At 50.7% G+C, this 20,191-nt stretch overlaps 1 protein-coding gene across 1 annotated transcript in view; it reads right to left on the bottom strand.

Moving 5' to 3' along the window:
* ESPL1 (extra spindle pole bodies like 1, separase) overlaps positions 1-20,191 on the bottom strand; it is a 470,161-nt gene that overhangs the window by 212,279 nt on the left and 237,691 nt on the right. The window contains exons 18-19 of the mRNA XM_085654666.1: positions 10,340-11,457; positions 9,455-9,863 (exon numbers count right to left, since the gene is read on the bottom strand). Of these exons, the coding sequence (XP_085510792.1) occupies positions 9,455-9,863; positions 10,340-11,457 (1,527 nt within the window). The remainder of the gene's footprint in view (positions 1-9,454; positions 9,864-10,339; positions 11,458-20,191) is intronic.

Below are 20,191 nucleotides of genomic sequence, written 5' to 3'. Positions count from 1 at the left end.
ACATTTGGCTTAGGGCCCCCGAAGGTTATAACTGCAGTAGAAAAGCACCTTACAAAAGGCAGCAGGTTAGAAATACGGTAGGAAAGTACTCCTTTAAATTTTCACCCCCACTTTTTGCCTGGTACACAATGAGATTTCTACTGGAAGTGCACTTGGTTCCTGCTAACCAGGTCCCCAGTGCCAGATCACTTTCCCAAAACTGTAAAATTGTTCACTCAATTGGCAATGCCTTTAGTACCCTCTATAGGTCCCTAGTAAAAGTTACTCCTGGTACCTAGGGCCTGAGACACTAAAGAGGGTCCCCCAAGGGTTGCAGCATGAATTGTGCCACCCTAAGGGACCCCCCCCCCTCATTGCTGCGTGTTTTGGTGCAATCCAAACTGAATTCACGACCTGACACATCCCTGTGTGCCAGGCCCCCTAACATACAAGTTACTTACCTTCGGTAACGATGTATCTGGTAGAGATGATTCTAGCCGCAGATTCCTGAACGTAGAATTATCCCCAGGCGTGAGACTAGACCCGGAAAACTTTATTTGCCCCAGCATCTCTGCGTGCCAGGGGGCGGTACCACGCAACTCCGCCCTGACGTCGTCCACGGGCGTGACGACAGCAAAGTCACATAAGACTCACCCGGGCGCGCTGACATCAGTTTTCTTCGGAGAACTTTCCCACGCCACAACGCGAAGCCATCACAACAAAACTGTGGAAAGTATGGGAACAGTGTGCGAAAAATCAGTTAAACAGAAAAGAGAGCAACGAAAGGTGAGGAACAGCACCAGGTGGAAAAGCGCCAAGCACTAAGGTACAAAAAACCATAGCGGCGAAGCCATAGCAGGGAAAGAGCAGAGCACCGCTCTGAGGAAGAAACACCCTTGCAAGCTAAGGGAGCATCCACCGTGGAGGCAGAAAGCGTGTGAAAAACACCATAGCAGAAGAGAGAGAATGCAATCACAATCCACAACAGTGAAAAGCCACAAGCCCGGAACAGAGGAGTAACAGCAATGCACCCCCAGGCGACACTATCAAGGAGGGCTGTATCCCCTGAAATGAGCGAAAAAGCCAAGGTACAGGCATAAAAAATCCCAACGTAGAGGACTGCAAAGGAATCAAACCCCCCCCCCCCCCCCCCAAGCAAGTAAAAGGGGAAAAGAGTAAAAGTAGGCCCCTGCACCGTAGAACAAACCAGGGTGGAGGGATGCAGAAGCACACATGAACCAACCGACCATGTTCCATAAAGGAAGTGGTGGAAAAAACAAGCAAAACAAAGCATTCTGTCCGGGAGGGAGCAGAGCGGAAACCCACAGAAGGCAAGCCACCCGGAAGGAGGAGAGTGCAAAAAACCAAACTGAAGGTCCTCGCAGAACGGGGAGGAAGGGCGGGCCGTGATGGAATCTGCGGCTAGAATCGTCTCTACCAGATACATAGTTACCGAAAGTAAGTAACTTGTACATCTGATAGACTACTAGCCGCAGATTACTTAACGTAGAATAGATACCCTAGCCATACCCCGAGGGGAGGAGGGCCTGCGAGAGAACTTCCCCAGTAAGAAGGAACACAGTGCCCCAGCAGGGCACGTGTCACGGGAACAAGGGCAGCCCGGCTCCTACCAAGCAGAAGTAAGCAAGAACAAGGCGAAGGGAAGACTAGGAGACCCCAAGCCCATCCAAGGTACAACTGCCACAACCCTCGTAGGGACAGAGCCGCAGAGGAGCACCCAGGAGGAAAAGAACCAACCCAACTCCAGGGAGAAGAGGTAGAACCAGAGGCAGAGCCCGCTGTAGGAAAACACACAGCAATAGAGGACAGCTGAACAGGCATCAGCCGCAAGGCAGCAGACAAGGCAGGAACGGCTTCACAGCCAAGAAGCGCAGGCGTAAGAAGAAAGGCACAGGTGCACAAAACCCCAGCAGAACAAGAGGCAGTGGCACAAGGGAACACACTAAGGGCCATGGCGGTGGACCAGAACGAGCAGGCACGTGCAGCCGTCAAGACCATGAAGCAGCGCACCCAGAATAAGCCAAGCGCAAGCTGAGGGCAGAGGCCAGGGAAATTCAGAACAAGCCCCCAAAGGAGGAGCATACGATAGACACACACTGACCCACGAAGAGAAGTGGGACCAGCCAGAAGAGAAGAGACACGGAGGATGGACCAAAGCTGTCAGCCAGAACACAGGAAAGCCAGGAGAAACCAAGCCCCCTGGAACACCAGACAGAGGACCAGGCCGAAACGCCGGACAGGCAAGCGGAAACGGCGCAACACGACACCTTAGACAGCATGCCAGACAGGTCGAGCGATGCAGCGAACACCTGAGAATGACAAAACCTGGGCAAGCTGCGCCCGGACAAGACAAAGTCCGCACCAGCGGTATACAGTGATACCAGGAAAGGCAGGGAACCCGAAAAGGGGTGACCATAACTTCCCAGCGCAAGACAGAGCTATGCAATAGCTACATGTACCCCACATAGGGTATGATATGTCCCAAGAAAACATGGGAAAACCTCTTAGGGAAAAATCCTGCAGCAGAGGACAAGAACATATAGGACCTGCAGATAGAACCACAGACGGCTTGCCAATCAGCCAAACAAAAAACATACAGAAGGCTCAACCCGGACACACAAGGGTACCAAAGAACAACAAAAGCCAAAGGGGCTGTACCAGCAGCCAACAGCACACAAAGGGGTCAACCTAAGGACCCCGAAGACACACCACTAGATCCCTGAAACAAAAGGGGGGTGGGATAACGTCGCCCATAAAGTAGCAGAGGACCAACAAGCCAGACTACGGAGGGGGAGGAGGACGGAGCCCCGCAAGGAGCCGTTGAATGTTGGCATCTGCATGAGTGTTAAACAAAAGAACCCTATCAAAGGGCAGATAAACCAGACGCTCCTGAACGTTCTCAGTGAAAACGCTATCCCTCAGCCAAGCATGGCGAAGGAGAACTACTGAACTTGCCATAGTGCAGCCGAGAGTATCAGAAACGCTCAGGGCAGAACGAAGAATGAACGCGGCCAACTCCCAGCCATCCATCAACTGGCGCCGCAGATCAGCGCAGACACCTTCCTGAGAGGCAGAAGACAGAAGGGATTCCACAGAATCCCACATGTTGCAAGTAGCCCTGGCCAACACAAAGCATGTTGAGCGCTGGCAAAGCAGCACTAGAGGAAGCGAAGAGGTTACGCCCCCATGAATCCAACCACCGGGCCTCCCGTGACGGAGGAAACACCAAAGGTAAGGAAGGGAAAGCAGTCTGCAGAAGAGGGCCCTGGGTGGAAAGAAAGGCAGACTGGATCATGCGGAGGAGGGCGGTGGAGGAGCGACTGGGGCACCGGATCCTCCGTGGCAGGACATCCCCAGAAGAGAATTATGGAGCAAAGCCTCGAAGGAAAGAAGCAGCTCCAATCCACCAGAGCCCTGATTGAGAACCTCAAGCAAATGGTCCGTAGGGAATGGGGTGGCGGGATCACCCAAGAGCAAAATGCCAGCGCCCGTGGAAATGGCCCGGGCAAAGGCTGAACTCTCATCCGTGGGGCGTTGTGGGGGGGGGAGCAATTCCTCCGTGGGGGACGGCTGTAAACTAAGCCAGCGATCCCAGAGTCCCGCTGGCGGAAGAAACGGCCAGCCCTGGAACGGTGGAAGATTCACAGACAAGTGGGGGACCAGAGATACCTCCGGGGAAGGCTGTGGCTGCAGGGATGGTGAAGTCTTGTCCCCGGAAGACACCAGGGAAAAAGCCACGACGTGGCGACTCGTCTCCAGGGAAGAGGAGACAAAATGTTGACGAACCTCCGGAGAGGAGGGGGCCTCTGGAGTTGAGTCAACGACCTAGCACCAGCACGGCGCCGTGGTGTCCGCCACAGGTGCTGGTGTGACGTCGTCCGGCACCGGAGGGGATACCGAGACGTCCTCCTTCACCACTTGCGCCCCAGGAGAATGGAGCGGGGCCGGCTCCGGGTCAGCGAAAGAACGGCACCGAAAAGGCGCCGACTCGACCTCCGACGAAGCATCCGCCTGCATGGAGAGACGAGAGGGACCCAGGGACCCGCCCCGGCCCCTAGCCAGCACCCGCGGCGCCGCCAGCACCTGAGCGGCATCCGTTCGGCTCCAGGCAAGGCCGCCGCCTGCCCAGAAAACAGAGGGGGACTCTGGAATGAGCCCCGACGACCTCCTGTGACACCACAGGGACCCCCTCGGGGGTTTGCGGCAAGGCAGAGGCGCCTTGGGCCAAAGAGGGGATGCCCGTAGGGCCGCACCCCAATGACACCACACCTCCAACAACTGAAGCCGAACCAGTCAGCGATGCCGCAGAAGGATCCGCACGTGGCAAAGGATCCGCGAACGTCCCAGGAAGAGGAGGGGCCAAGGAAGCCTGCAGAGCCTCAGCATAGGCCTCCATTTGGGCCCTGGTCGCCCCGACGCCGGGGAAACGGCGGGTAGGGTGGCGACGAAGGAGGCCGCATGTCCCGCGGAGAACCTGCGCCCTCCGCAGAGCGGGGACCAGGCCTCGGAGACAAGCTGTAAGACTTACCGACGGGCGAGCGACGCCCTAGGGGCCTCGGTGACGTCGAAATCGGAAGCGGCGATTCTTGGACCCTCCCACTGGTGACAAGCGCGGAGTCGACACCGATCTGGACGGCCTGGCTGAAAGGAGCTTCATCCGGCGCTCCTGCCGGGCCTTAGGCTTCAGATGCTGGCAAGCGTCGCAGTCCGTGGAATCATGGTGCTCGCCCAAACACCACATGCAAATAGGAGGGTCTGTTACCGACAGACGCACGCAAGACTAGCACGCCTTAAAGCCCAAAGGCATTCGCACACTGTCCCACAACGCAAAGCATGAAAAAGAAGGCCTGAAAACAGGCACGGACACGATCCGGATCCGCGTTGCGCGCGGAAAAGAAGGAAACTGATGTCAGCGTACCAAGGTGGGGCTTATGTGACCTCGCTGACGTCACGCCCGCGGACGACGTCAGGTCGGAGTCGCGTTGTACCGCTCCCGGCGCGCAGAGATGCTGGGGCAAAGAAAGTTTTCTGGTGCCAGCCTCATGCCTGGGGATAATTCTACGTTAAGGAATCTGCGGCTAGTAGTCTATCAGATACTGCATGTAGTTTTTTTTTTTTTTTTTTTTTTAATATTTTTATTAATTATCAATACATTTTCTTTATAATTTTCCAAAACAACATTTCTATTGTCTGACATCAATGAGTATCACTTGCTATTCCCCATAAACTTAGAATCATATTTAACCATAGCGCTGGAATACTCATCCAGCAGCTAAGTCTCTAGGGCATTAACCGCCCGTACATTCTAGCATCTCCAACCGGGCGCAGGGATGGAAGCTTTTAGTGTACCCATTGCCAACTGTAGTTTAGGGTGCAACAGAGCTCAGGACATGCAATGATTATACTAAACAGGAAAGTTTCCACTCTTGCCTGAGAAGACCGTGCTTTGCAAAGCGCAACCGTTAAGGTATATCTCGAAACAGTCCTACCACAGCTAGAGCTATATATGCCCCGAGATGTCCCCTCTGTTCGCATATCAGATAAAAATAGGTGGTGGCATTGCTATTGCCTTCCAGAAACATCTCAAAGTGAGTTGGGTGTTTTTGACTTAAAATGAATGGCTGGAATTAGGAATTTTTAAGGTTATCGAATCCTCTACCAGCACTTGGCAGGGCGCCTTACTGTATCGACCTCCTGGTACGAAAGCCAACTTTGCAGACCTCTTGGTTGAACCCATAGCACTGCATGTAGTGGCTTCTAATACCTTCCTTCTCCTTGGAGATTTTAATTTTCATGCTGAAGATCTTTCCAATCCTGAAGTTGATAAACTGTTCACGGCATTGAACTCAATTGGACTAACTCAGCGGGTGGTGGGCCCTACTCATCAAGCCAGCCACCTTTTAGACCTAGTTTTTTCTAACAAAGACCACCTGAAATGTATCACCCCCCCCCCCCCCTCCCCCTCTCCTTGACCTGGTCGGACCACTCTCTGATCTCTTTTTCCTCCAATAACGTTTGGGAAAAAAAAAGGGGATTTTCAGAAGAGGGTGCCCCCGGGACAATATAGAATGTGGCGAAATTTATCTATAGAGGCTTTTAACAACGCCTTCTCGCCTCCTGGGGAAATTAATTCTTGTGACCCCTCCAAAAAAATTGGAAGATCTGAATACTGCCCTTCATAGTGCGTTTGATTAAGTTATTCCATCCAAACAAAGCGTAGGTACAAGGCGAACCTCCAGCCCCTGGTACACAGAGGAGCTTAGAAAGGAAAAAGCTAACTGCAGGCGTCTGGAGAGACTTTGGAGGACTAACAAGGAATGTCAATCTAGACTTATTTAAACAATCCCTGGCCACCTACCATTTAAATATGAAAGAAGAGAGACGTGCCTCAATTATAAACCAAATAGAACAAGCCAGTAATTCCTCGAAAGTACTGTTCGCTATAGTCAAAGACTTTACATCTCCTAGAGTATGCGCACAACCTCCTATTGAATCCCAAGATCTCTGTGACTCGCTAGCATTATTTTTTAGGGATAAGATATCCACAATTTATAACAACTTCCCTCCAGAGATTTCTTCAGTCCCAGATCTGTTGTCTGAACCCACGGGTGAAGTATCAACAGTTAAGGAGGCCTGCTTGGAGCAGTTTGAATTGGCCACTATTGAAGAGGTTATAAATGGCCTGTCAAAAGCAAAATCAGGCTCCCCCAATGACTTGTGCCCCCCAAAAACCATGGCACTCTTAGCCACTAGCTGTGCTCCAGCTGTCAGATATTTTCAATTCCTCTTTAACCACGGGCATCATCCCTACGGCTTGGAAAGAGGCAATTGTCCGGCCTATCCTAAAGAAACCTTCAGCTGACCCGTTCGTTCTTTCTAATTACCGCCCCATCTCCCTATTGCCATTACTGGGGAAACAATTAGAAGGCATTGTAAATAAACAACTCTGCACCTATCTTGAAAAGAATGGTATTTTAGACCCCTCACAATCGGGCTTTCGTAAAGGCTTTAGCACAGAAACAGCGGTACTTGCAGTAACTGACCAACTTAGACAAATAGTTGACGCAGGGGGTTCAGTAATACTGATTCTTCTAGATCTCTCCGCGGCTTTCGATACCATCCCACATAAAAAGCTGGCGGAGAGATTAGTCGCGGGGAACATAAAGGGAATTGCCCTGAAGTGGTTAAAGCACTTCCTGTCTGAAAGATCTCAAACAGTTACGGTAGGGCCTTACTCCTCGCCGAAAATGCCCTTGAAGGGGTGTTCCGCAAGGTTCCTGTTTAAGCCCGACCCTCTTTAACATCTATACGTCTCCTTTGGCGAAGATAATTGAACCGCTGGGCTTTGATATCATCTCATATGCAGATGATACGCAGCTCATGTTCTCTATTGGAGATAATTTAGAGAAGGAAAAAAATCTGTTTTGCCAGTGGCCTAAAGGTGATCTATGACTGGATGACGACCAACTATCTTCAACTAAATCCAGACAAATCTGAGATCATGCTACTTGGCAGAACAGTTGAGGTCTGGACCAATGATTGGTGGCCCACCCAATTGGGTGTTGCCCCTACCCCCAAGATCTCAGTCAATGACCTGGGAATAAGAATCGACAGGGCTCTGTCAATTAAAGAACATATCAACACATCTGCCGCATGCTACTATAGTTTACGGCTTTTGAGGAAAATTCTCCCGTTTATGCCTACTAACCATCGTAGGACCCTAGAACAGGCTTTGGTCACGTGCCGTTTGGACTATGGTAACGCCTTGATGGCAGAAGTAGGTGAGACCCTCCTAGCCAAGCTGCAGCTAGTTCAGAACACCGCTGCAAGGATGATTTTAAATTGCCCTCAGGAACTCCATCTCTACAGCTGCTTAGAGAACTTCATTGGCTTACGGTGAAAAAGAGGTCTTTTTTTTTTTAAGATCTGCTGCTTCACCTACAGTTCTTATAACAATACCTCTACCTACAAAAAACAGTCCCAAGGCAGGGTGCTTGGTATTACATTTGAGGACATGCTTGCTTGCGCAGGTATGTCCCTGTGCTGGTCAGTTCCATATCTGCCAGTGCAAGTGGACAGAGAAGCCATTTTAGAACATGTGCTGGACACTGAGTTCCCTTAGTAACATGATGGATTCACTGAAAAGAGGGATGTTTGGTATCAAACATCTCGTATTGATAAACCCACACGGATTCCAGTGTTGGATTTACCAGTACATGCACAAAGAGCACCTTAGAGTTGCCCACTGAAAACCTACCAGACTATGGTGTGCTCCCTGACTGGTTTCTGCAAGCCTGCACCCGATACACTGTTGTGACCTCCTAGGGTGAGAGCCTCCGCTCTCAGAAGACCCAGAACAATTGCCTGTCCGGGAGAAGGGTGTTACACCCCCTCCCACAGGATGACCTGCTGATTAGGCTTCCTAGGCCGGCAAGCTTCAAAGAGCCGTGGTCATTGAAATGCAAATCTGTCTCTCCCCCCCCCACAAGAAAGGTAACAGAACCCCCCTTTGCCCGGAGCCCCTTTGGCAGCTGGACAGGTGGGAAAATCAGCTAGTCATGCCACCCTCAGGTTAGTACCACCTCTAAGGTGGGTTAAACTGAAGAGGACAACTTTTCAGAAGTAGCCATCTTTGTGATGGCATACTTAGGACTTCTTGGCAGGGTTACGCCCACTTCCCACAGAAAGTGGTCATACAGGGGGGATAGGCAACCCAGAGTCAATAGTCCATTGGCTACTAATCTACACTCCCCTAAACCCCCAAAATTCAGTATTTAGGGGAGCCCCACGGCACCAGAAAAACAGATCCTGCCGACATGAAAGATGAAAGACGAGAAGAGTAGCGTACTCAAGAACAGAAGAATCAAAGACTGAGGGGTCATATCTGGATCCAACACAGCCCATGCAGATGTCAATTCAACAAAGTCATTTTACAGCATGTGTGTCAAGATTTATACTGTGAAATCGAAGGGCATTTGACCTAGCCGCTGTAGAAAAGCAAAATATTTTGGCCATGAAATATTAAGAGCCAAACCAACATAGGAGGCAAGGTAAAAAAGAAACCGACACTTTGGGGCGTATTGTACTCCAATTTTATCACAAATGGCTCACACCGAGTCATGATTGAGGCAAAACACAAACCTTAAACCCTATACTGGGAAAACGTCTCTAGGTCCAGAACGGAGCCAGGAGGATAGTCAAAGCAAAGAATCTGCATGGAAGCCTTCCCCATCAAAGATGCTCTGTGAAATGGGCAGCTCATGTGTTGGATTAACAGGACTGAAATGTAAAATTAAGTTTGTTAGGATTTTAGCCAGACATTGAGGGTTGGGTTTCCCATGATGTTTTCCTTACACAAAGCAATTTTATTATCTTGGGCACACCAGTGAACTCCAAAACAGACATTAAGTCCTACCACAACCCAGCCACATTTCTTACAATTGCGGTCTCTTACCTGTGGCAGGCTTGTCCTCTCCATCAGATCCTCTAAGAACCTCAAAGCTGATGTCAAATGCATCCTCTGTCTCTTCTTCTTGTATAACTCTCAACACCTCTACTTCATCTTGATGAAGGTGGGCCCGCCCTCGAGTCACCCTTTTGGTAGCAGTCAGAGTCTCCTTTTCTGCTGTAATGGTGTCGGTCTCCTTGCTAGCTGACCTTCCTTTCCTGGGACATCGTTCAGGGTTGCTTTGAGAATGCTCTTCAATTTTACTTTTATCTGCAGATTTCTTCGTGGTCCTTGCCCTGCTATAGGTCAACTTGCCTTCCTTTTTATTAACATCAATAGGAGATTTGGTCTTCGAAGTTTGCTCCTTTTCTTCTTTATCCAAACCTTCTGAATCACTTTCATCACTAAATACCACCTGAGAAAGTAGTCCAAGAGGTGGTGTTAAATACAAAAATGCTCAAAGAGAAATACCCAAATAGCTATAAATGGAGCCTTAAGTGATTATAAATGTCAGCAATGTACTTAGCATCAAAGAAATAAACAGCAGATGTGTTGGATCCAACTACCCACTTCCAAACGGCAGCACTGGTTTCTCAAAATCATTTTACAGTTTCATACAAATGGCCAGTAGTCCAGAGGTGCCCCCACAACATCACAAAACATACTACAATTTATCACATCATCCATTCACACTCAGTAAAAAAAAAAAAAAACAATTCGAACAAAAACATATGGTGCAAACAAAGCTTGTCTGGGGTGACACTTCTCTCCTCCACAAGAAGAGGAAGATTGGATTTTTTAATTTAGATCCAATCTGGGTAGTAAGAACCATCTAGTATCCTATAGCATACACCAAAACGTTCAGAGTAGCAAAATCTGCTTAGTTCTTACCTTGAGTCTGGACTTAATTTTCCGAGAAGCCTTTGGTGCCCTAGCAAGATGTTTGTCTGCTGGCAGAGATTCTTCATTGAAGACAGTAAACGATGTTTTGGGTTGCAGAGCAGCAGGAAAACATTTCTGCACAGGGGTGTTCACATCAGACATTGACTTGATAACAATGGCTGGAATCTCTGTATCGGAGTCATCCAATGAAAATGCATCCTTGAAATTTAATGGGCGAGGTACAACACGCTCTTTTGCTGTTGAGCCTTTCTTCTTCTGGCTGGTGGAGAGCACTAGGTTTTCCCCCTTTACAGCTGGCACAGCCTCAGTCAGACTAATTTTCACCTCAGGGGGTTTTTTGCTTCTCTTTTCTGTGGCAGAGGGACATATTGTGGGTAGATTCCAAACCCACAGTGGAGAAAAAATGTCTGCCACTAGACCACCATTCCTAGATGCCAAGTTATAAAGCGAAGTGACAGCTTTTGCAAGCAGAAGGTTAGCCTTGCAATGTTCAAGGCCATAAACACCACTAGAGAAAATAAAGTTCAGGCCAGCTTGTGTGTACATGCTTATCATTTTGTGATGTTTTGCACTAGAGTGCAGAGAGGCTAGACTGGTATAAAGCTGTGCTAAGAGTCTGTCTGCCAATCTCACCGTTGACAGCCCCTTATTACTTTTCTGACTGGAGTTTCTTGGGTCCCGGGAAAGGAAGTTGCACAGAACATTGGAGAAGCGGGAGGAGAAACCAATACAGCGTTGTAGTGCAGCCCTCAAGAGACTAGAGCCGTCAGAGTGGTTTCCAAAGGACACCTGCATTTCAGCAAACGTCATTGCCCAACGAGTGCATAACACAGATAGGGACAAGTCCGAGCATAAAGAACAAGTGCAATTGTTGGGATGAGATAGAAATCCTGGGTGCTTCTTTTGCTTCGATTTCAATACTGGCGAAGAAGAGAGTGCGCCCTCCTTGTCAACTGTTGCTACATCCACAAATTCCAGAGCACAGTACTTTAAGAATCCTTCTTCCTCAGAGGAGCCAACATGCCCTGCAGTAAACTCTTTACTTTTTGCTTTCCCCTTATTCAACTTAATCTTTATTTTATCCTGCCGTTCGTTAGATTGAAAAACTGCAGAGAGAAAAAGTAAACAAACCACACAAAAATAGATTAGACTGTATGATATACTTTGTTAAATAGCTATTCAGAGTTTACTCCCAGCTTTTCTCATGAGCACTCATTTTTTACAATTTCTTCCAAATGGGACTACTGAGTGAAATGTTAATTACCTGTAATAGTTTTCAATCAAGGGAACCTTTATTATAAAGTCATAAGCTATGAATAGTCCAATCTATGCATGGCATCTCAGATCAGTGCTGGAGACAGCAGGAAAGACTAAGAATATGCCTGGGACTCCAGCAGAAGATTCCCGAGCCTTCACAAGGCCTGCGGCAGCAGAGTAAAAGTTATCCCAGAACGCCCACAATGCAGCAAGCTCCTGGGTCTGTTCACAGTCAGAGGTCAAAGGAGGTGAGACCACCGCTCTTGGTTTCCTTCTTTTGAGGCTAGCAGTAGACAATTCTTAAAGACAGACTAGGCAGCATGAAGGCCACTCCCGGACAAAAACTTGAATCGTACACGTCCTGACAGACGGTGCCCTTAACACAGAAAATTACAACATGGAACTGTTGGGAGACACTCTGGATGTACCCCCTGTTAGAAGGGTTCATCCTACAATGGGTGTGGGAGTCAAATCTGAGCTGTAACATTCCCATGCAAATTTTAAAAGATTAACCAAACTTGCTTGGAATATTGCTGGTTTACTGACCCAGGGTAGAATTTATACATAATTACCATATGCACAAGCTACTTCTTGTGTAACGATATATCTGTAAGAGACATTAGTTAGTGATAGATTCCTTACCTTAGAATATTCCCCAGGCGTCAGTCTGGATCCGGAATTTTTTTCTGCTTAGCAGTACCTCTGCGCGTCAGTAGGTAGCGCCATGCGGCTCCACGCCAGTCACTGGCATCGTGCGTGCCAGGATGACGTCACGGAGGTTACTTAGGCGCCACCCATGCGCGCGGACGTCAGTTCTGTACACAACTTTCCGCACCGAAACACAGTCATGCGAGAAACTGACCTTTGGTGCATAAAACTAGGGCCCTAAAAGGGGATGACCTGAACCCTAGTAATCAGTTCGCAGAATGGGGAGGATGGGTGGGGCGGTAAGGAATCTATCACTAATGTCTCTTACAGATATATCGTTACACAAGTAGTAACTTGTGCATCTGAAAGACACGTTAGTGACAGATTACTAACCTTAGAATAGATACCCCAGCAATACCAACCCCGGTGGTGAGTCTCCGAACAAGATTACACCAGAAAGTTACGGAGCACAGAACGGCCAAAGAAGCCGGCTCTCCAGACCGGACTGTCAAGGCAGTAGTGCTTGGTAAACGTGTGCAGCGAGGCCCACGTAGCTGCCTGACAAATATCCTGCAAAGGGACACCGCGTCCCAAGGCAGTAGTGGCTGCAGTTGCCCTGGTCAAATGGGCACGAAGTCCCACAGGAGGCTCCTTCTTGGCCAAGGAGTAACATGCTTTGATGCACAGAACGACCCACCGGCAGATGGTCTGTTTGTGCACTGCCCGACCTCTTTTGGCACCCACGTAGCCAACAAAGAGCTGATCATCCACCCGGAACTACGGTGTACGCTGCAGATAGAATGCGAACGCACGTTTTCGGTCCAGACGGTGAAGCCGCTCCTCTTCCCTTGAGGGATGTGGAAAAAGGGTGGGCATAGTGATGGTCTGCCCGATGTGGAAGGGCGTGACAACCTTTGGTAAGAACGACGGACGTGTCCTCAGAACCACCTTGTCCGGATGAACAGAAAGGAAAGGAGGTTTGGAAGAAAGCCTGGAGCTCACTCTCCTGGCAGAGGTGATAGCAACCAGGAAATCCGTCTTGAGTGTAAGAAGACGTAAGGGATAGTTATGAAGGGGCTCAAAGGGAGCGCACATCAGAAAAGTCAACACAAGATTCAAGTCTCACTTAGGCATTATGAAGGGCACAGGTGGGAACGTATGTGTAATGCCCTTGAGAAAACGGTTAACAACCGGGGACTTAAAAAGAATAGGCTGATCTGAAAGCCGTAGAAAGGCAGAGATCGCCGAAAGATAACATTTGAGAGTGCCCAGAGCAGAGCCCTGCTGGGCCAAAGAGAGAATGAACAGAAGAACCTCAGAAAGAAGGCAAGAAAGGAGATCCACAGTCTTAGCTGAGCACCATGCCACAAACCTGTTCTACCGACAGGCGTCCACCGTATTAATGGAGGGCCACCAGGATGACATCACAGACTTCAGGAGGAAGATCGAAAGGTGTCAACTGTCGCCGCTCAATCTCCCAGCATGGAGGTGGAGGCTGGACAGGTTCGGGTGGAGGACCATCCCCTGCTGCTGCGACAGAAGATCCTCCCGAAGACGCAGACGGATCGGGGGATCGATGCTCATACTGAGTAGCTCAGGATACCATACTCTTCGAGCCCAGTCCGAAGCCACAAGAATAACTTGGGCCCGGTCGCGCCTGATCTTCAGCACTCTGGGCAAAAGTGGTATAGGCGTACAACAGACCGCAGCTCCACTCGAGACGAAAAGCGTCTCCGAGCAAGTGCCGCCTTGGAAATGCCAATGCGCAGAACTGATGACATTGCGCATTCTCTTCGGTGGCGAATAGATCTAACCAATGCTCTCCCCATCGCAGAAAGAGACCTTGCGCCACGTCCAAGTTCAGACGCCACTCGTGGTCCACCATGCACCAGCGGCTGAGTTCGTCCGCCCTGGCGTTCAGAGAACCTGCCAGGTGTTGAACCACCAAGGTAATGCCTTTATGTCCCAGCCACATCCAGAAGCGCAGAGCCTCCCGACATAGGGTCCACGACCCCACCCCACCCTGCTTGTTGCATTACCACATGGCGGTGGTGTTGTCCACGACCACCTGCACTACCCTTCCTCCGACAGAAGGAAGGAATGCCTTCAGTGCAAAAAGAATCGCCCGGAGGTCCAGAAGGTTGATGTGGAGCCCGGACTTCGCCAGAGAACAGAGTCCTCTGATCTCTGCCTCACCCATGTGGCCAACCCAACGCAGGAGGGACGCATCCGTCACTACTGTATGCTCCGGTTGGGGAAGGGAGAGGGATCTGCCATTGACCCAAATGCGATTCGTGAGCCACCACTGCAATTGCCGTGCAGTGCCCTCCGCGATCTGAACATGATCGGACAGGTTGCCCTGATGCTGCGCCCACTGGAACTTCAGGTCCCACTGCAGAGCCCGCATATGCCATCTGGCATGCGGTACCTGCAGGATGCAGAAGGCCATCCGACCCAGAAGCCGGAGGGTCATCCTGACAAACTCGGGATATAGGCTGAAAGAGCGGAACCATAGCCTGAATATCCCGGACTCAATGTTCGGGAGGATAAACTCATAACAGCGTTGAATCCAGAACCGCTCCGATGAAAGGGAGCTTCTGAGAGGGACTCCGGTGCGACTTCAGCACAATGATGGAGAACCCTAGCAAATGCAGGAGGTCGGCCGTAGTCTGGAGGTGGGAGACAACTGCCTGGGGCAAGCCCACCTTCAACAGCGAGTCGTCTAGGTAGGGGAAGACTGACACCCCTGACCTGTGCAGATGAGCTGCGACCACCGCCATCACTTTCGTGAACACCCGAGGGGCGCTGGTAAGGCCGAAGGGGAGCACGGCAAACTGAAAACGCTCCTGGCCAACCGTGAACTGCAGGTTAACGCCGGCAGGACGGGAATGTGAAAATAAGCGTCCTGCAAGTCCAACGCTACCATCCAGTCTACAGGGTCCAGGGCAGGCAGGACCTGAGCCAGAGTCAGCATCTTGAACTTCTCCTTCCGGAGGAAGCGATTGACGTGCCGGAGGTCCAAGATGGGGCGCAGGCCCCCCTTGTCCTTCTTGGGGAACAGAAAGTAGTGGGAATAGCAACCACTCCCTGATCGGGAACGTACTCAATGACCCCCTTGGCCAGGAGGGCTGTGACTTCCTGACGGAGAAGAGCCAAATGATCCCCCGACATGCGGTGGTACCAAGGTGGCATGGCCGGAGCGGAGGACAGAAAGGGGAGCGAGTAACCGTGGCAGATTATCAGCAGCACCCACTTGTCCGACGTAATCATGCGCCAGTGGGGAAGGTGGAGGTGAATCCTGCCACCCACTGGTGTGGGGTGCCCCCTGAAGCTCGGATTAGGAAGGTTTTGAGGCGGAAGCAGTGGGGTGGAAGTGGTCTGCCCCGCATGCTGGTTACCAGACCCCCCCCCCCCCCCCCCCCTACGGAACCCACGTCCACGGCCTCGCTGAGGCTGGTTCTGCACAGGATTGCTGGAAGAGTGCACCTGGGTACCCCTGCTCTGGCCACGAAAGGAACAAAACCCCGTTGTGGCAGGGTTTTTTGAGGAAAGACCCAAAGACTTGGCTGTGGCACGAGACTCTTTAAAGCGCTCCAGGACATGGTCAGCCTCATCACCAAAGAGGCGGGAGCCATCAAAGGGCATGTCCATGAGCGAGCTCTGGACATCGGGTGAGAAGCCAGTGGAACGCAACCAGGCGTGGCGCCGCAACACCACCGTCGTGGAAATCACCCAGCGCAACGAATCAGCGGTGGCCAAACCACACCTGATGGCAAACTTCGCCGCATCCTTGCCCTCCGAAATTGCTTGGGAAAGGACACCCTGGACCTCCTCAGAGCACCGAGGCAGAACCTCCGCCACCGAATCCCACACTGCATGGGAGTAACGGCCCAATAAGCAGGCGGTATTAACAGATCTCAACCCAAAACTGGCTGAGGATAACAACCTGTTGCCATATTGGTCCAGCCTCTTAAAGTCCTTATCAGACAGAGCCGAGGGAAAGGCACTCTGCGATGTCGAGGCCTGAATGACCAGACGCTCAGGCGTGGGGTGAGTGGTCAAGAAGGCAGGATCCCCAGGCGCCGGGCGATGACGCCTTGAGACGTTCTTATCCACCGGCACCCCCTGAGGCTGGCCGCAACCAAGTACCCAAGAGGACTTCAGTAAGGGCCTCATTGAAAGGGAGCAGCGGCTCAGACAACGTGGACGCCGTCTGGAGCACCTCTGTAAGGATGTTGGTCTTAAGGGCCACGGTAGGGAGGTCGAGGTGGAGAGACTCCGCGGCTCTACGCAGCACCATAGTATAGGAAGCACCCTCCTCCATAGTAGGCAGAGGCGAGTCAAACCCCAGGTCAGAAGACATCAATTTCACCCGCATCTAGAAGGTCATTCACCCAATCCTGCTCGGAGTCACACTGCCACGTAAGGGGGTCCTCGGAGCCGTCCCAGTCCTCATCCGGCTCCGGGGTAGAAGGAGCCGGCTGCGGCGGCAGGACCGGAGAGGGGGCCAGCAGTGAACGAAGCGGCGCCGAACCAGAGCCTCATCCCAATTAGGATCCCAGGTCAGAACGAAATGGTCCGAAAACCGAGGCAGGGGTGGGATAAACGGCACCCAGTGCGGCGCCTGTGGTGCAGCCAGAGGCGGCGCTGGGGCCAGAGCAAAGAGCCAAGCACCTTGAGGCACTGGAGCCGCCGGCGCTGGATCCAGTGGCTCCAGGGCTGGCGCCGGAGGCCGTGCCGCCGGGTCAACAGGATCTGGACACTGGGCCGCGGGGGCCGCAAGCGCGAGCGCTACGCCTAAACAGGCGGTCCAAGACAGCAATAAACTCTTGCCACTGTTTGGGAGTCGCCGACAGACCCGGGTATAGCAGGTAGGCTGCGGGACTCCCAGGCTCCAGAGTAGCCACAGGGGCGGAGCCCCTGTCCACCACATCCGCCTCCGAGGAGCGCCGGGGGGGGTGGACGTCGGAGAGCGAACACGCTTCTTCGACTTCTTATAGCGTCGCTTACCGGAATCTGAAGGTGAAGACTTAGTCCGAGGAGCGACGACTGCGGTCCCGCGAATGGCCACAACTGGAGCGGCGGTGAGAGGAGTGCCGGACCTCCAGCAACTTCTGGCGCCGCTCCCGCTATGCCTACGGGGCCATGGCATGGCAGTCCAGACAATCCCGGTGGTTGGTCTCCAGGCAGTAGAGGTAGACATCATGGGAGTCCACCACCGACATATTACGATGGTACGATCCACAAGACTTAAAGCCGGGCATCCCTACGTGCACTAAGAGACACGAGAAGGAGACAAAAGTTCTCAAAAAAGTGGTCAAAAATTGACCGAGGTACATGCTCAATCCGTATCTGCGCTTTCGGCCTGGAAAATGAAAGAACTGACGTCAGCGCGCATGGTGGCGCCCAAGTAACCTCCTTGACGTCATCCCGGCACGCACGACGCTGGTGACGGGGCGGAGCCGCATGGTGCCATCTACTGACGTGCAGAGGTACTGCTAAGCAGAGAGAACTTTCCAGATCCAGACTGACGCCTGGGGAATATTCTACGGTGAGGAATCTATCACTAACGTGTCTCTTTCAGATACATCATTTTGTTCAAAGAAACCTGTTTGAGAAGCCACGTCAACTGGATGGTGGTCAGAGTTTCTGCTGTGCCTGTAATAGCAGTTCTCACCTAGGCAGTCGAAAATCAGGTCTGCTTACCTGGCTCTCTGTATCCCTCTATTGGTTTGTAAGAAAGTAAGTTACTTACCTGTAACTATGGTTTTCCAGTATTGGTACCTTTCATAGAATTACATGCCTGAATCCGTTCCTGTTGTTGATATGAGAGTCAAACTGTAACATAAGTTTTTCAAATGTCCTTCGTTCTCTTAAGGCAGAACTTAAAGCAACGCTTGACATCCAGCGTATGCAGTGTTTGCTCTGCAAGCGTGGATTGTTGTAGGAAAAAGACTTGAGTATCACTGGCTCATTGAGGTGGAATTTCTACGGAACCTTAGGAATGAATGTAGGATTAGTCCTTAGAATCACAGCGTCTTCTTTAAACATTAGAAAACCTTTTTAAATGTTTGAAGCCAAGATCTTGCTTACCCTTCTAGCTGATGCTAGCGCAAGCGAAGAGTGACTTGATGTTAGGAATTTCAATTCAGCTTTATAAATGGGTTCGAATGGTCTATTCATGAGTTTCGTAAGGACAACGTTGAGGTTCTATTCCAGCAGATGTGCTCGCACTGGAGGAAAGGTACGGAACAGCCCCTTCATAAATTGTTTGATCAGGCTTGAGGAATAAAGTGGCGCTTGAAGCTCTTCTATTGCTGATGAACCTTAACTGAGGCGAAATCCAAACCAGATTTAGCCAGAGAGGAGATGTGGTAAAATCTGTTGCGGGATAACTTAAAATGGATGTAGGTTATTTCTTTGGCACCAAAAACAGAACCTTTTCAATTTCAGTTTGCATGTCTTGTTGGTGCTTTCAGCTGTAGATTTAGAGAAGATGTCTCTACACTCCTGAGAAATGCTCAGGTCTCGAAGTTCCAAGAATTCAGGAGCCAAGCATGCAAGTGCAGGGACTGCGGATTCGGATGGCGCACTTGACCATTGTCCCTGGTCAGGAGAGGAGGAAGTAACTGCAGACGTATGGATCTGGCCTCTGAAAGGGTTGGGAAGGATTCAGGAGACTCTCCGAGGGGAGGGTCTGGACAGGGGGAGGTTACTCCCATGTCCTTTCTCCAGTTTCGCCAAAGAGTGTGAGCCAACGGCTCACAGGACTGGTTTGAACTGAACTATGCACAGGGACACCAAATGGGCCCTTCATGCAGACATAGTGGTGCTGGCAAGCACCACCCACCCGGTCCCAATACACTAAATCCTGTCTGGGAAGTGGTCACACCTCCCTGTGACAGGATGCCTATTGTTCTGCCTTCCCCTGCTCGAGCTTGGCTCAGCAGCAGCAGAGCAGAAATGTGTATCTGGTCGGCAGCAACCATTTTGTGCTGTGCGGGTCTAGAAGGTTGACACCAGGAACACACAGCCTAATGGAGGGCTCTTCCAGTGCTTGGAATCATACCTCCCACACCGTTTACGGTGTGGCAGGTATGATTCCAACATGTTTTATAGCAAACATGATTCGTTGCAGCCATTTGAAGTGGTCATCACATAATTACGCGGTGCCCCTCTATATAATATATGGCTGCTTCACTGACAACCCGGGAGAATGGACTCTGTAGAGGTGCCCTGTTCATGTAGGGGCACACTCTCACTTAGAACCAAGCACCCTGCCTTCAGGATTGCAAAGGCCTGCTATAGGGGTGACTTATAGGTTTTACGTGCAGTGACCCTAGCTATAGGAAACCTATATATTTAGTAAGTGGTGCGATCACCAACTTACACAGGCTGCAATGGCACGCCTGTAGTTCCATTTTGAATGCTCTCTCATGCGTGGCATAATGCATGCTTCAGCCAATGGGGGACCTCTGGGGTACCTATGCCCTGGGTACTTTAGTACCATATACTAGGGACTGATAAGGGTACCCCAGTATCTAATCTGGGATGTACCCAAGTACTGGACAAACCAATTTAAGGGAAAAAGCAGATAGACTCGGGTCCTGATTGTGAGAAAGTGGCTCTGTATATACTGTTCCCAAATAGGTACAGGGTGTACAGAGTCCACAGTCCCCAGAGGGTTGACAGAGGCTAAAGTTAGATATAACCTTACTCTCTAAAGTGGTAGCTTGGTCGAGCAGTAAGGCAATATTAGAGGACAGTGTAAAGCATTTGTTGTACGCACTCAGTCAGCAAATGGTCTCACACACTCAATAACTGAACTCTAGGCCAATGGGTTATATATAAAAAAATATATGCTTGTTTTATTTTAGAACCAACGATGGGTATTAAAATATACTTTCTCAGAATGAGATGCTTTATATAAATACT

The sequence above is a fragment of the Triturus cristatus genome, chromosome 4_1, assembly GCF_964204655.1.
Source record: "Triturus cristatus chromosome 4_1, aTriCri1.1, whole genome shotgun sequence".
In the NCBI taxonomy this organism is placed as follows: domain Eukaryota; kingdom Metazoa; phylum Chordata; class Amphibia; order Caudata; family Salamandridae; genus Triturus; species Triturus cristatus.
Note: the sequence above shows the minus strand (reverse complement) of the source record. Positions and strands in the feature narration are given on the sequence as shown.